Source organism: Anolis carolinensis, chromosome 4 (assembly GCF_035594765.1).
Source record: "Anolis carolinensis isolate JA03-04 chromosome 4, rAnoCar3.1.pri, whole genome shotgun sequence".
NCBI classification, from domain to species: Eukaryota; Metazoa; Chordata; class Lepidosauria; order Squamata; family Dactyloidae; genus Anolis; species Anolis carolinensis.
Genome location: NC_085844.1, coordinates 217470992 through 217488286, shown reverse-complemented (window position 1 = coordinate 217488286; position 17295 = coordinate 217470992). Strand labels below are relative to the sequence as shown.

Sequence of the window (17295 nt, the reverse complement as noted above, 5' to 3'; positions counted from 1 at the left end):
GTTGGGCAAATCTTTTTGGCTGTTTCCCATCCAGGCAATCATCAGAAATCTATTATTCATGTATGCAGAGATAGATAGTTTCCTGTGCCAGCTCAGATAAACCTAGGATTATTTGACGCTGAGAGATTACTGACCATGGAAACAGAAATTCAGAATATGTATCTTTGTTAAACTCTTTATCAACAGCCCAGCCTTTGATTGCCCAGAATCATCACCTTTGTCTATGGAAGCTCCTGTCTTTGTCAAATACAGAACTGGACAAGTTGAGCTAAACCACAGCTTATTATCATTTATTTAACATTGTCTTTGCATTGCCCTTATGATGTCCCATTAGAATCATAGAATCATAGAATAGTAGAGTTGGAAGAGACCTCATGAGCCATCCAGTCCAACCCCCTGCTAAGAAGCAGGAAATTGCATTCAAAGCACCCCCGATAGATGGCCATCCAGCCTCTGCTTAAAAGCCTCCAAAGAAGGAGCCTCCACCACGGCCCGGGGGAGAGAGTTCCACTGTCGAACAGCTCTCACAGTGAGGAAGTTCTTCCTGATGTTCAGGTGGAATCTCCTTTCCTGTAGTTTGAAGCCATTGTTCCGTGTCCTAGTCTGCAGGGCAGCAGAAAACAAGCTGGCTCCCTCCTCCCTATGACTTCCCTTCACGTATTTGTACATAGCTATCATGTCTCCTCTCAGCCTTCTCTTCTGCAGGCTAAACATGCCCAGCACTTTAAGCCGCTCCTCATAGGGCTTGTTCTCCAGACCCTTGATCATTTTAGTCGCCCTCCTCTGGACGCTTTCCAGCGTGTCAACATCTCCCTTCAACTGCGGTGCCCAAAATTGGACGCAGTATTCCAGGTGTGGTCTGACCAAGGCAGAATAGAGGGGGAGCATGACTTCCCTGGATCTAGACGCTATACCCCTATTGATGCAGGCCAGAATCCCGTTGGCTTTTTTAGCTGCCGCATCACATTGTTGGCTCATGTTTAACTTGTTGTCCAATTAGCTGATTGATTCACTGGCCAGACAAGTCTGAGCTGTCATTTCCCTGTGAAAGGGAATCCCCATCAGCAGCACCCTCAACCAATCAAGGTGAAGATCCAGAATGGCCCCTATCTCAGCCGATCAGGGAAGGGAGCAGGAGTTTTGAATAGCTATCAAACTATATAAGACAGCTTGCTTTCTCTGTATGTTTTATGCTTGTACACTATGAAACATCAGCCTTTTAGCTGAATTGAATAAACCTCTGTGGCTTGTCTTCAACTTGGTGAGTGTTTCTTTGTCTTGGCCCATTCAATTTAGCTTGCACTCGCCAGGCACAGATCCCTTTATTCACGGTCCTAGTTATTCACTTCATAGGAGCTATATCCATTTTCACCCTGGCAACTTAACCATTAGCCATGCTTGGCTGGGAAAGATGAGAATTGCAGTCCAACACATCTGAAGAGCATCACATTGGTGAAAGCTATTCTATGAAACTAAACAAATGAATCAGTACAAAAGTGATCTAAAATCTATGTCAAGCCAACTCATTTGCTGTGTAATTTAATGCAATTAAGCATATTTACACCCAGGCCTGTAGCGAGGGGGTGGTTTTAGGGGTTCAAACCCCCCCCCCCCCCGAAATTTTTCAGGTTATAAAAAAAATCTAGTTTACTCATAAATTTTAACTGGTTAACTAAATCCCCATGCTAAGTCTATGAGATGCAAAACATTAAGAGTCCCTCCAGGCACTATCTCAAGCAGATATTGACAGGTTTGTAGTGGGGAGGGGTGCGTGCTAGGTGTTCAACCCCCCCCCCCCAAATTTTTAAAACCCCTCCCGAAATTTTTTTCTGGCTACGGCCCTGTTTACACCCATTTGTTTATTCCACATTTGATTTGCTCCTACTAAATAACTATCACTAAATAGTTAAGAGGAACTTTATAAGAAACATAGCCATCACTTCTGGTCCCCTGTATGTCAACTTGGGGGGTTTATTTTTCATGTCCAGCAAAGAAAACAAGAGTGAGTCAGACTGCACATGGAGATTCTAGATGTTGGTGGGGGAAAATATGTCTCAACTGGATTTGTAGTTCTGGAGCCTAAAGATAAATAGCAGCAACATCACAACCTCTAAGGATGCCTGCCATAGATGTGAGCAAAAGTCAGGAAAGAATGCTTCTGGAATATGGCCATACAGCCAGGGAAAACTCACAATAACCCACGTGTAGCAATGCTGGTTGCAATCTCTAGGCTACATATTCAGTGGATCCTGGCTTTCAAAGAAAACATGAGAAAATAAATATAACTTTCATCTTGCAAATGGATCAGCATGAGTAACTGAATTATACATCCAAGTCAGATTCCAAATCATATGCTATTTAATTACTTAAAACATTCTTTTTATAACAAACATGACCTTTAGGATTGTAGTAATGAGATGTCAAGGCTATAAAAGGCCTTGTGTTGAGACCCTAGTGAATTCTGCTTGAAAGTAGACAAAGCTCTTTCCAACCTCTTCTTCTAAATGTCCCCAATTTTGCCATATCATTTATTATTAGAGAAGATTACATTGTTATTTCATCCATTAACAACACAAGTGATGCATCAAAGTGTTTGATGTTTCTATAGCTGCTTGGAGAAGGAATAACCAAGATGAAGCCCAGACAATAACCTGGGTAGAGAAGAAAGCCCAAGGGTAATAAAAGCAAGAAAGTCACAAATTCCCTTTAATCTTCAGATACATACTTTGTAAAGTTTCAGGAGCTAGTCTTAAGGGGCTACTAAGATTTACCTGAAGTAATGATATGATGAAAGAGGCAGAGTGGAAGAAATTATTGACAAGAGTGCTGTTATGTTGCAAGAATAGGCAAAAGATGAAAACTATGTATATTTGCCATCTTTGGTTTAAACCATAATGCTGCTAGGAAAACAATTTATTCAGCCCCCTATCCCAAACTATGATTATGAAAAAAACCTCAAAAAACAAAACACAGCTATTTGGGCAACCCAATATAAAGTCTACAGCTTCTTACTCTCAATAATTTCACACTACAAACAGTATGATCGTATCTGCCAATGGTCTGATTTTTTTTGACAAGTCAGCTAGAACACACCCATCAAAACAATAGGATTTTAAATGTCCAACAACTGATCAATGAATCTATTCTACCTGAGATTACCATTGGAATTCATGACAATATTTTTCTAGCATACTAATCTACAATGAAAATGCTATTTGCAAAGATGGGCTATGTGGGAGCTGAGAACTCTTGCAATAAAAGTTTGTCTTATGAGCTTTGAGGTGGATCTTCTATAGGTTTGTCACCTGTCCTGTATTAGTATATTGAAAACATGAAAAACCTATGATAGATACAATATGAAGAGTCACACTGGAATTAATTATCTCAGCTGTAACATCTGGCTATGCATCTCTGTAAATGTCACTATAGCAGTGCTAGTTCCACATTTCCCATACATTCAAATATTTCACTGATGAAAATTGGGACATGTGTAATCTGTTAGAACTTGGTATAATATCTGGCAGATTCATGGTTAATTGTAAAGTCAGGAGTGACTAAGCAGAACCTAAATTCTGAGTAAAATACAGAGTAACTAATGAATGGAATCTGTAAGCAATAGAGAATAGGATGCAGTGGGAATGAGTTAATGCAGCAGTTGATTGGTTAAAGGGAAAATAAATTAAGCAAACAATGACAGCATGTAGGCTTTCTAATGATAGAGGTTGTGGGCTTCCCAATGATAGCGGAATGTTTTGGGCTTCCCAATGATAGAGCTTTTGCTATGTGAAGGAGTTTGATTTGATTCTGTGAACCGGTGTTTCAAATACTGCTTTATAACTGAAGATATAATGAAAGAGAATACTATAAGTAGAAGGAGAGACTGTATATATATTATACAAACTGTGTGTATTTTGGATTTCGGAACTGTAAAGAGATATAACGGTTTCCTTGTTAGAATGAAGATAGAAGTCTTCTGTTTGTTTAATGTTTATACTCCAGAGTTACTAAGATTATCAGCACTCATTTCTGCTGTGTAGACTGAAGTTTGATAAAGCATTTTAAAGGCTAGAAAATTATCCAACATAACCAAGAAACAGCTGTGGTGCAGCTGGTTAATAGCCAGCAGCAATAAATCACCACTGACAAAGAGGTTGTTGATTCAAAGCCTGGATCGGGGTTGAGCCCCTGACCATTTAATACCCTAGCTTGTTGCCCACTTGAGCTGCTCGAAAACAACTGTGTCTGTGAGTAGAGAATTCTAGGTACCGCTTAATGTGGGGAGGTTAATTTAACGTAATTTATGACACCATAAAACTGCCAGCAGCGTGTGAAGAACATGAGGAAGTACTACCATCGAAAAGGACTTGGTGTCACAGTGGATGATGAAGTGGTAACTCCCCCTGTGACTGGAATTGAGCATACCCTCATGAAGCCGGAGGCTGGAGAATGTTAATAGCCTCTGCTGTCTGTCTGTGTATCTTTGATAATGGCATTGAATGCTGTTCTGTTCTGTTCTGTCTGTTCAAACGGCACTGAATGTTTGCCGTGTATGTTTACTGTGATACGTCTTGGTTTCAAAAGAAGTGTGGCTGATGTGTGTGCATATACTGGAGGTGTTGGTGAAGATTGGATTGGTCTTTTGATTTATGTTGATGATGTCTGTGTTGTAACAATAGGTTTACTAGGTATGGATTTGTGTACAATTTGAAAAATAAGAGTGATGTAGACAATGTTTCCAATGGAGTTGATGAAGAGAATGACATGAACTGTACAGAATATGTGAATAAGGACTTAAATGTGCCATTGCATAATTCATGTGCACATTTCTTCCACAGGGGGAATTGTTAATGTGGGATTTGTGTATTGGTAGTGTTTAAATGAAATTTGTGTCTTGCCAGTATTGCATACTGATTGCATCATCCAGAGTGTACTATAGTCTGTAAAGAGCTAAGAAGCTAAGAAGCTGTAATGACCTTGATGTGTGGCTGGAGCTGGGGAGTATCCAGACACAAGTGTGTATGCATTACTGATTGCATAAGTTCAGTTCAGTTCTGAGTTGTGTTGAGTGCTGTCTGCTGAAAGTCAAGTCCTGTGTCCATTGTCTGCAAGTCTGTTTGTCTTGATTATTACTGCTTACAGTAAAACTTTGTATATAGTTTTACTAACGTCTCTGATGTCTCTTCGTTCTGCGTTCCACTGACTCCAACCAACTACTGCTGCGCTGCTAATACTCTGACAGCCCTGAGTTCCCTTGGGGAGATAGGGCGGAATATAAATAGTTATCATCATCATCATCATCATCATCAATGTAGTAAAGTTGGTAAAAGTTATTAAGGAGAGAGAACACACAATCTCAGCTGGATCTACGTGTTACATGGTCAGTGTAGACTCATCTAATTTAGTTCAATGCAGTTAAGCTGCATTATATGGGTTCCAGACTGCATTATATGGCAGTATAGATCCAGGATAAGGAGCTCTTCACACTGACCACTAGAATCACCACGCGTCATAACAAATCCGGCTACCGCCATTGAGGGGCATGGGGAACCCAGCAGGGCAATCCCACGGGGGGAAACGTCAACCATCTGCCTTCCCCCCTTGATCCAAGGCAACATGGGAAGCCTCTCATGTTGCCACCATAGTGGCATGCTCCACTTCACTGCTCCTGTAAGCACGGAGCCACATCGTAAGTAGTAGTGCATCATCTAATGGGAACGCTTAAAAAGGCGGCGAAGTGCAGCATGCCGCCAATTCTTCCCCCATCTGATGAGGTAGTAATTGAGGCTCCCACAGTTTGCTTTTGCCTGAGTCTGTAAGGAAGGGAAATATTCCCCCTAACCTGCTGAATTAACTGAATGCAAACTGCTTTTGCACTTTGAATTTGGTAGCATTTGGAGCTAACTGAGGAAGACAGAAAAAATGAAACATTTTAAAAAGAGCTAAAATTGGGATGGCAGAGACATGATTAGGTCCATCCCTGACAATTTGGAACAGTTGGAGGGTATCATATGGGGCTATGTGTGGAGCAATATGAAAAACTGCTCCCCAAATCAATTTTGTCACTCCATATCATTTGCATGCAATCCACTATTACATCCACTTAAAAGTGAGTCAAAAGCAAATTACCCCACAAAGTGATGGCAGCATCATATTGTAGAGAAACAAGCTGAAAATAATTTGCCAGCTCCAAAAAGGGGGAGGTGAAGTGTACTTTCTTCAAACTCTCTGTGAGAATTTTATGACTTTTTGAATATTTTAATATTATTACTCAAATATAGTATATTTAGTGTCAGTGTTTCACTTCCCACAGGAGGGGATAATTGACATGAAGTGACACTGGTATCTGACATATGAAAGCATCTGGTGTTTGACAGTATTTGACATTAGACAGCGAACATTTTTTAGTAAGTGCTATCGTATTATACATTCAAAATTATTTAACTAGTCAAGAAGCAATCTATTGCCTAGAAAACACACAAACATGCACACGCAAACAAACAATAAATTTCCACAAGCAACTACATTCTGAATGTACTACATTTTGCCCTAGGCATTCTCTTGATCTCCTCTTTACACAGATCTGTTCTTCGTGTTCATTACCTAGACTTCCTTTTACATTGCACACAGTCAACCTCCCATCCTTTCTGTGACCTCTTCCAGTTCACTGATCCAGCTGCCTTCTCTGAAGCATGGTTTTTGTTCTCCCCTCTGCTGCTTCCATCTGTTCCGCAGACTTTGCAGTTGCCACTTTCGATCATCGCTTTTTCTGTTTACCAGCTCTTTGTATGCCCTCCCTTACTCTTCTCTGTTACTACTTTGCCCTTTCGTTCTTGCTGCTTCCATTCAATATTTTCACTCATGGTCTTGTTCCGTTGATTGCCTCTGGAGAGAATGAGGAATTAGCTTAATCTATCATAAATCTACTCTCCTCGCCTGCATTGGTTCAAACTAAACAAAACTTTTTTTGCTCCACATCAGCTCTAGAAAGTTCCTCATCTCTTCCTTGCCTTGTAATGTTTGTCTCATTGATTTACTCTCTTCACTCCCAATTCATTGTGTTTCTTTTTTTTCTCCAGTGCAGAAATTGAAAAATTTCACTATCTTCTTTCCTCTGCTTCCTCTTCTTTAACTTTCACCTTGTTTACACTATGCCTGTCTGGTACTTACACCTTATTCAGAGTGGCTAAAAGCTATCAGTCGAAAAATACAATATAGGTTGAGTATCTCTTATCCAAAATGCTTGGGACTAGAAGTTGTACTCAACACTTTACCCCAAGCCCTGGTCCTATAGTCTGCTTTTGCACAAGTCCATGCCCAGCCCTCTCAAACTTCTGATCTTGTCCACCATATTCCTGATTCTGGTTATGGTGGTTTGCTTTGATTAATTTGAATGATTTTTTATACTCTGGAAGGATCACAAATCAAAGTCAGAAACATGGATAGGCCTCCAAACTATCAGTGCACCAGAAGGTATATTACTTTCTGCTTCGGATGGGGAGAGAACAGACCATCTGTAACTCTGGAGACCTGAACCATGTTTAGCTGTTAAAATAAAGGAAAAACACTGAGGGCAGTGAGTACTTAGGGCCTTATATAGACTGTTTTGTTAAAGAATCACATTCTTTTTTTACCACTCTTAAATATGCTACGAAACAAAGGTTGTTTTGAAACACCAACCCCTCACAATTGCCTTTCCTTATGCCTACGCATTGTTTCCAGGTTTCTTTGAGATTAGGTGTTTACTTGGAAACAACTTCAAGGACTCCCTTCTTATGATCCTTTATCTTTCAACCAGACTTGGACTGGACATCAACCCAAAGAGAGGACCATTTTCTGTAAAGCAGTAAAAGTGCCCGACTTAACAGTAAGTGACTTAATTCCATAGTCTTTGTACTTTAAAATCTGTTTGTAGTTTAAAAAAAATATAAACACAACAATCAAATACACCCTATAACACTTATTATCTGAATGCATGGTTGCTGAGGATAATGGTATAGAAGGGAAAAGGTAAATTGGCATTTTTGTCTGTATACACACATAGATGAGAGTTCACATAATTGCCCCCACATGCCCACAAATGCATGAGGGGAAGAGTGGGCCCATGCTCCTCAGCCACAAACCCTGTGCATCATCATTTCCCATACAGCCATATCCACAACTACTTGGGTGTTCAACATTAACACAGAGCCATGTTACATGTGTACAGATGTATGTATGGAGGCATACACCTGGTGAAGGGGAAATTATCACTGATTAGAGAATCTAATGGTCCAGTTGAGAACCGAAATTGTTAACACAATTGAGAGTTGTTGGGGACTCTTACTGACATGATGGAAATCATTTAAATATGTATGCCCACGTACCTTTGCCCACGTTTGCAAAAAGTACAGACTCTGATGAGAGTGACCTTCTTAACCATCAAGGAAATACTGATTTAACAGAACAAAAGCACAACATAGAAAAACCACATTTTTGAAAAGAGTAATTCACTTTACAAAATGGAAATCTCAATAATGGAGCCTACCTGTACAAGGCAGATGCTGTTCTTTTCAGTCCTTTGGGTCTGTTTGGCTTTGGTTCTCCAGCCATATTTATATCTGTAATGAATAATGAACTTGAATCAATGTTGTGCCATTCTTTTTTTGCACCAGGGAATTTCTCATGTAACCAAGAACAGCTATGGGAGGCGTAGCCATAAAATAGAAACTGAATTTTCTGTCCCCAGAGCAGAAGATTCATCAACTGTCCTTGCTTCTAAGCAGGTTTGAAAGATAGTCAATATTACATCTGCACCAGCATATGAAAGGGAAATCATGTTTTGTTAAGAAAACAGCATGACAGTGTATCACCTTCATCCATTATATGCAAAGAAGCAAACACAGGAAAGAGGGAATATACAACACTGAAACTCATTGCGGTTTTTACACAAAACAATAACATATGATGGTTACTATGTCTCAGCAGAGTCTCTTTCTCTCTTCTCTTTTTCCCACTTCATCTCAAAACATCTCATACCTTGAGAAAAGCCCTAAATAGCATTGGCTTATAAAAATATGTAAAGCATATCACATGCAAAAAAGCATGGGTATTAGACATGCTCTTATAGTCTGCCTCCATGTGACTGTAAAACAAATACCAAAAGTAGAAAAGGTTGATCTGGGTGCAGAAACATGCCTGTAGTCATCTGATGTAACCTCACAGACAGTTTTCATTTAGAGAGACTGGGGAGAATGAGATGTTTTGATCTGCCAAGAAAATTTCAGTCCTAAGCTTCTATAGTAAAGGGGTGGGTGAAACGTGAGTTTAGAGTGGTGTCACCCATTTTCACTGACTATGTGGAAACTGACAAAGTAATTCCAAGCACACAGACATTGTTTTATAGAAGGAAAGGTGATGTATCCTCACATCTAGCTTTTTTGGTTGGCACAAGGGGGGAATACCTCATGCCCATCTATTTCACAAGCATTATGCAAGTTTCATCTTGTTTCGATACCATTTCTCAACATGATGTGGCCTGATCACAACAATACTGTAGTACAATGAACAGATACACAAGCAAAGCTACAGTGAGTACCAATTTTGGGGATAAAGCAGTATGTGTATGTGTAATTTTCCCCTAAAAGGAATTCTATATTTGATTTTGTATATAGGTAGATAGATAGATTAAATGCAGGATATATATTGCTCCAACTACAAAAATTATTTATCACAGCGAATTACAATTCCACAATAGAATGAAAGTTCTGGAGTTTAAAGGGAGGTGGAAACCCAGAAGTTAAAAATGTGGTTAAATGTTTAAATCCTGAGGTTTGCAATTAAACCGAACCCTGAGTTACTGATAGGTGTGTAGGTAGCACATAGCATCTAGCAAAGCTTACTGGGATGAAGCCATAAAGTAGGTCCTAGCTCTGGAAATGGGCTAGAAGGAACTGAGACATCTTCCTCTTGATAGAACTTTTTTTCTTTCAAAGCAGGGTAAACTGATAAACAGCAGCCTTTCCGTTAAAGGGAAAAGTCTGTGTCCTACAGAAGTACAGAAGAGACTTTTGCATCTTTAGATAGTCAGACCTAATGTAGCATTCATCATGAAATTCCTTAAAGCTGCACCACAAGGACAGTTAAAATACTGCAAGGAGCAGAAATAATTTTTCCTGAAATCCTGGAGAGCTATTGCTTGTTAGAGTTGATGATATGATCTGAATGATCCAGCAGCCTGAGTCAGCATATGGAAACTTCCTATGTTCAAGGAACGTTTGTCTGCCCGAGGAACTGTATCTACTTGTGTGGGTCCATCAGTGGAAGAGGCATTACTGATTCAACTGCTTGGTTGTAATCCTTCTTTTATCATCGTTATCTTTGTCAGCGGGGATGATGGGTAGCAGAGTGAAATCCAAAAAATTCACCATCCTTCACCTCCTTCTCTCCAGACTGTTTCCCCGTGTGGAAAACAGCACTGGACAAACTCACTCCAGCAGACGAAGTCCAACTGTTGATTTACTTTATTTACATGATCTATTTACAGATAGAGCAAATTCAGTCCTTTCCTCCATGAGTGCTTGCCGAAACACTCATGCACACACACACTGCTCATCGCTGTTCTCCGTTCTACACAGGAAACTCCCTTCACATTCCACAGGAACAAGATAGTAAGTCCCGGTCAAAACACACTTGACCCCATTGGTCCTGTGATACATCAATCATAGCAGACTCTCATTAACTCCATAATTGCTGAATCCAGATTGATTTTAACATTTCACAATACACAATACCCTGACAATCTTCACTTCACTTCCTTGTATCTCTGTATTTCAGACTCTTGTGTCTTCTATGCAGTTACATAAGTACAGTAAAAGTGTAGACTTACAAATACTAAATGACTTGATTTCTGTTGCAAGTCACTTCTGGGCCACAAAGTGGAGTCCACAACATGCAAGTGTAGAGAAGAGCAAACCACAGACCACCTACTACAATGCAATCTGAGCCCTGCCACATGCACAATGGAGGACCTTCTTACAGTGACACCAGAGGCACTCCAAGTTACCATCTACTGGTCAAAGGGCATTTAGTATAATGCCAAGTTTTTAAAACTTTGCTTGGGTTTTCAAATACATTAAAACTTGTACCCTCTGTTTGCTTCTGACACATTAAATAAATACTTGATTTCTTCACCTGTTGTCACAGGATGAAGAATTACTGATAGAATGAATTATTTCTTTCCTTACAACTACCTACATAAGTATAAGGTTGCTTCAGAGATTGTGGGAATCCTTTGGAATAAATCTGGAGGAGTGGAGGACAGCAAGACCAAATCCTATTGCAAGATGTTGGATATCTCCCAAACAGTAATTTCAGCTCATGTGCAATGCAATATTGAAAGCATTTAGTTTCCAATAATATCCAACTCTTATATACTATACACAAATCAGATGGATGTGGCATTATGCATGATCTAAGTTTAGCCGCAAATAAGGAGAATCAAAGAACAGTATGTATTTTCAGAAATCTCACTCAACCCTTAAAATGAAAAGAAAGAAATTGTTGTTAAGTAAATTATAATACCTTCTAAAGAAAATAAAAGAAGGCCAGTTCTGATTTCAAGTTGTTACCCAGGGTGGGAATAGATTATGAACCACTCTACGCAAGCCTGTCTAGCACTCCTGCCGCCTTCAATATCACCACCACCCACTGGGAGATCAAAAATACCAATTTCTGATGGAAAATGCTATCTTCAACAACAATTCTCAGTTTGTGCCTGGTGACAAGAGCTTCTCAGCAGGTGACATTTCAAAGCACAGCACAAAAAAGGTTACACTGAGAAACAGTAGATTTCAGGCAAAAACAGAAGCTGATAGTATTCCAGGTGGCTACCTTGAGCTCTTTTGAATATTGGCAGTGGAGGATTGAGTCCAAAAAGTTAGTGATCACAACACTAGAGAAACACATAGAAAAGCATTGACATCTTACTTATGATTAAAATGAATGGAATGGGCTAAACAACTCATTGGTTGGCATCTTGTCTGTGACATATGCACGAAAATGTATATGCATGTTTCTATAGGTCAGAATTCTTCATCTAGTTGCTGCATTTTAGTAGTGTTGCCATTGGGAGGATGGTGAAGGGCTGGAAGAAAACAGATTTTGGTGATGGGTTACAGCAGGGTGCCTGCAGTAAGCAATGCAATAAAACTTGAAATGTGAAAGTATAGAATTTTTCCATTGCTGTGCCTCCCTACAACAGTCAAAGTAAACACCAACTATCTCCAGAATCCCTTAGTGAGTCTCCATGAACCATAAAACAGAGAGAAAGGGGAAAAACAGATTAGCTTCTCTCACCAGCATGTTTTTAAAAAGCATAGATCTATAGATTTGGTCAGCAAAATGGACATTGGAGGCTGGTGTAAAATAAATCATCTGTAGATGTGTGTTGGAAAAAGCTTTTAAGTAGTTTTTAGAAGGTATGAAACATTTTTGTTTACTTATGCAAGCTGTACCTGAACTAATTCATTTTACATATTCAGGATGATAGGTTTGCTGAAACATGTTGATGTGATTTTTCTTTTGTGGTGTAAAAGTGTGTCCTCATTCTTTCCATGCTACCAGTATTTTTTGCCTCTGGTACCAAATATTTTATTTAAAAATTAATATTTGGGAACTCATTCATATATGTGTACTGCATTCTGAAGACTGCAACATGGGAAGCTATTTGTAAACATCTCGTTCTGATGAGACACTGGTACATCTCAGCATCATTAACTGTGCTGAGACTTATTGCCTTTTCCTGGTGGTTTTTTCTAGGGCTCACTTGATAGATTGAATGATCAATTGCTTTAAATTATTCATAGCTGCCCTATAACAACAGTTCTCTGGATGGCTTACCATGCACAAATAATCACACCACAATAAAAAAAGTACAGAAAGACACAATACTCTAAAGGCAACAGACAAAATAAACAATAAAACTTCCAAATCATTAAAATGTTTTAAAAGAAAACCTTTATATTTCTTTTTTATATAATGGGACACCTTTTTACTATGCCATCATGGAGACTGAACACCCACATATTTTGGTATTCACAGGGGGTCCTGAAACCAAACTGCAGCAGATAGCATGGGTCCATTGTAATACCTTATAATTCCTAAACAGAATTTGGAAATATTAATCTATAGCTCCAAAGATCTCCTGGTATTTTGAGAGCTGTAATCCAAAAAACTAACACTATCACCCTCTATTCCTGAGATATTAAACTGAAGGCTAAAGAAGGAGTGAATTATGTAGAATGTAATCCTCATAGATTTCAATCAAAACAATGTTTCCAGAAATAACACTATCCATCAGGAAATGTTTTTCACAGCCAACTTGCTCACATGATGTGTTTACAGTAAAACTAATCAGATTTATCTCCTAGGATACCCTGCAGTTTCTCTGTGGTGTTCCTCCATTATACTTCTGGTAGCTCATGATTAAAAACCCTTGATGCGCTTTGTGATAATTCATAGTTGTTTAGCAGATTGGCTGCATTTTGTAATTTGTGAACATTTGGGGGCTACGACCACATATCACTGTATCGAAGCATGGAGAATAAGCCTTTTGTGTTTCTCATAGCGCTTGCCACATTAGGTGCCTAATTTGCTTTGGGACCTTTTCATGCTGCTGTAGTGCACATTGCAACAACACCACAATCGCCTCTAAAGCTTCACGTTCAGCAGCTGGTGTCCTCACTGCAGAAAAGTAAATGCAAAGCAACACCCACACAGTGGGCTTTCAAACATCTGCTTTTTGTGTAGCAAAATCTCAAATGGATGCGTATGAAATGACTCCTATCAGGCAGACGTGAGTAGAAAGAATGGCAGCAGAAGAAATCAAGGATATGTGATCATTCATGAACATAGATGGCTCTATTTCAGCACTGTCCACCAGCTGTCTTTAAACTAGGGCTGCATAAAATTTCTGTGTTGAACCAGTGTCTGGCAACTGTAATTGACTGCGTATAGGGGAAAAATTGGAAGTTTAATCCAGAGAAAAGTACTCTTGGTCAGTTGAAAGGCAAATCTGGAAACAGGGATTCAGTCTATGTTAGATGGGATTACACTCCCCCTAAAGATCCAGGTTTCATCTCTGAGCCTGGATGCTCAGATTTACACATAGAACAGCATAAAACAGCAAAATACAAAATATACAGCATATACAACAAGAGGAGGTCACAGATAAAAAGGAAAACGTACTTAAAAGTTACTAATCTCAAGACTAAAATTTGCAACACTCTGACAAAATAATGCATCAGAGTTGTTCAGAAGATAAGGAATTTCTTCTGAACACCCTTGCCATTGGGAACATGGTGAAAAATCGAATTCCTTTTTTAAAAACCATACATTATATTTGGGGCAAACAAACAGAAGTATTTCAATAGAGACCAAGTCACAAAAACAAACCCTTTTGAAATGTTCCACATTTTTATATCTCCCATCTAAATAGCTGGTGACAACACATTGTATTTTGCAGTTGCCAAAGCTCTCATCTGGGTGGGATTAATTAAAATACAAAAATAAACTGCCATTAGTCCACGCTCACATGAAATTAATGATGTGGTAGGGGAACAAGTTGACTGCAAGATTCAGATTATGAAAGTCAAGATCCAAAAGTCTACTCTTGACTGTGCTTCCAAAGACAGGCCAGTTGCTTTGATCATTCTGAAAACCAAAGAATACCATTCTGAAATAAAATGATCTGATAACAGAGAGGGAATATAGCTATTGGGGTCTGCTTAAAAATTTATAAGCAGCCAGAATTTTATAGCCCTCATCCATGCCAAGGTTTCAAGACTGGTTTGACCCATCTCAATGCATAGCACGGCACAAGGCACACATCTAGGGGGCTCATTAGTTTTTGGAGAAACTTGGAATGTAATGTATTAAATGATTTATTGATTGCAGAAATCCAAATAGGGGAGCCATACAACAACAGAGAACCAATCCTAGCCTCAAAAAGGTTGAGGGCAGCAATGTTGGTATGTGTAGAAGCCATTACTACTTATTTCTATGACAGCCATGACAGGTTATATTGGTAGCAAAAATCAAGGTATCAAAAGTATTTGACTTGTTCAGTTTTGTGGACCAGATCTGCCAAGACATGGGCTTCCACTTTTTGGGAAAAAATGAACATTTTGGATTTATCATAGCTAATTTCCAGTCTATTTAATCCACAGTAATTGGCAAAGCAATGCCTTAAACGTTTAAGGCTGATACTAGGTAAGGACAATAACACAGTATCATCTGCATATAAGAATAAGGGAATGTGGGTAGAATGGAGCTTGGGACTATGACCATTGATCAATGCTAAAGCCTGAGGTAAATCATGCAGGATTTGAACAGAGTAGGATCCAGTATGCAGCCCTGCTTGACCCCATGTGTAGCACTAATTCTAGAAGTTAGCTAGCCTTCCTCAGAGCATCTAATTTGGCAAACAGTATTCATGCACAATTGTCTAATTAGAAACAAAAGTCTGGAATTGATATTCAAAGACTGTAACTTGTCTTACAACAAGTTTCTTGTTATGGAGTTAAAGGTTTCTTTAAGATCAATGAAAGCAGCATACAATTTGGAAGCTTTATACATGGAGTATTTATTTGCCAAATGCGAAAGTACTAAGCAGGGATCCAAAATTAACTTATCCTTATGAAATCCAACTTGCCCAGGGCCAAGGCTTTCCAAATACTAATAGAAGGTTAATTGGCAAGTAATTAGAAGGATCGGTAGGGTCATCCTTCTTGAAGATTTCAGTAGTGATCTTTTGCAGAATTAAAGCTAGTGCACCAATTATGCCTGCCCCTGGAAAAGTTGGATCTGGCCTCAATAGTACATACCCTGTTTCCCTGAAAATAAGACAGGGTCTTATATTAATTTTTGCTCTGAAAGATGCACTAGGTCTTATTGTCAGGGGATGTCTTATTTTTCCATGAAGAAGAGCTCACATTTATTGTTGAACAACAAAATGAACATTTATTATATACTGTAAAGTAGTTGTCATCACAAACCAGCATAACCAGACAAACTATGAATCCTATCAAGAATTTCTTGTTACTACCATTATTTACATGTACAACAATCTATGGTACCTCTTGCAATTTAGGTTTCACAAGGTTTCCACGCTGATTTCTCTCTATTCTAGTTTCAATGTAGTCATGAATCATGAATAATATAATATACTATAATAATAATATGATAATATAATGATAAAATGATATACAATATATTAATGAGATATTATAATAATAGGATATAATAATAACAGAATATGATAATAATATGGTATTAATAGGATAATATAATAATGGGATATAATAACAGAATAGCATAATAATATAATAATAGGATAATATAATAGAATAATAGAATGGAATAGAATGATATAAAATATATTAATAGGATAATATAAAATGGAATATAATAATAACAGAATATGCTAATAATAATAAAATAATAATATGATAATATAATAGAATAATAGTATAGAATATAATGATATAAAATATATTAATAGGATAATATAAAATGGAATATAATAATAACAGAATAATAATATAATAATATGAAAATATAATAGAATAATAATATGATATAATAATAATAGAAAAATATAATATAATGATATAAAATATATTAATAGGATAATATAATAATGGGATATAATAATAGTAACAGAATATGATGATAATATGGTAATAGAATAATAGTATAAAATAATAAGTTTCATGGCATAGGATAGGAATAAGGATGAGAGGAGAATCCCAATACGTCCTGTACCTTTAAGAAGCAGAAGTAGCAGGACGAGTGGAAAGCCCTCTTCCTTCCCTCCCACCCTCCCTTGCCCTGGCTCCAGGAGCCAATCAGAAGCCTTGGGGGCGAAGGGAGCATGGCCAGGAAGGAGCCTTGTCTCAGAAGGAAGAAACGGCAGCGCAGCAGCAGCCACGGAAGGTTCTTCAAGCTGCGGCTGGGGGACAGGCAGGGAGGCACAGAAAGCAAGCACTTTCTCTCCCTCCCTCCCTCCGGTGTGTATGAGTGCTGCAGCCATGCTTCCCAATGGAACTCTGCTGCAGCTTTAGTTGCTAGGTCTTACTTTCAGGGGAGGCCTTATATTTGGCAATCCCCCCAAACCCCTGCTAGGTCTTATTCTTTGGGGAGGTTTCATTTTAGGGGAAACATGGTATCTTGGTTACATCCTGTTTGGATTACTGCAGTGCACTCTATATGGGGCTGCCTCTGGAAAGTGCTCAGAAACTTGACTCCAATAGTTGACTC

At 38.6% G+C, this 17295-nt stretch overlaps 1 protein-coding gene across 3 annotated transcripts in view; it reads right to left on the bottom strand.

The window, feature by feature from the left end:
- raly (RALY heterogeneous nuclear ribonucleoprotein) overlaps nucleotides 1-17295 on the bottom strand; it is a 305333-nt gene that overhangs the window by 19881 nt on the left and 268157 nt on the right. For all 3 annotated transcript variants that reach the window (XM_062978807.1, XM_008110000.3, XM_062978806.1), the window contains one exon: nucleotides 8525-8597. In XM_062978807.1, the coding sequence (XP_062834877.1) occupies nucleotides 8525-8597 (73 nt within the window). The remainder of the gene's footprint in view (nucleotides 1-8524; nucleotides 8598-17295) is intronic.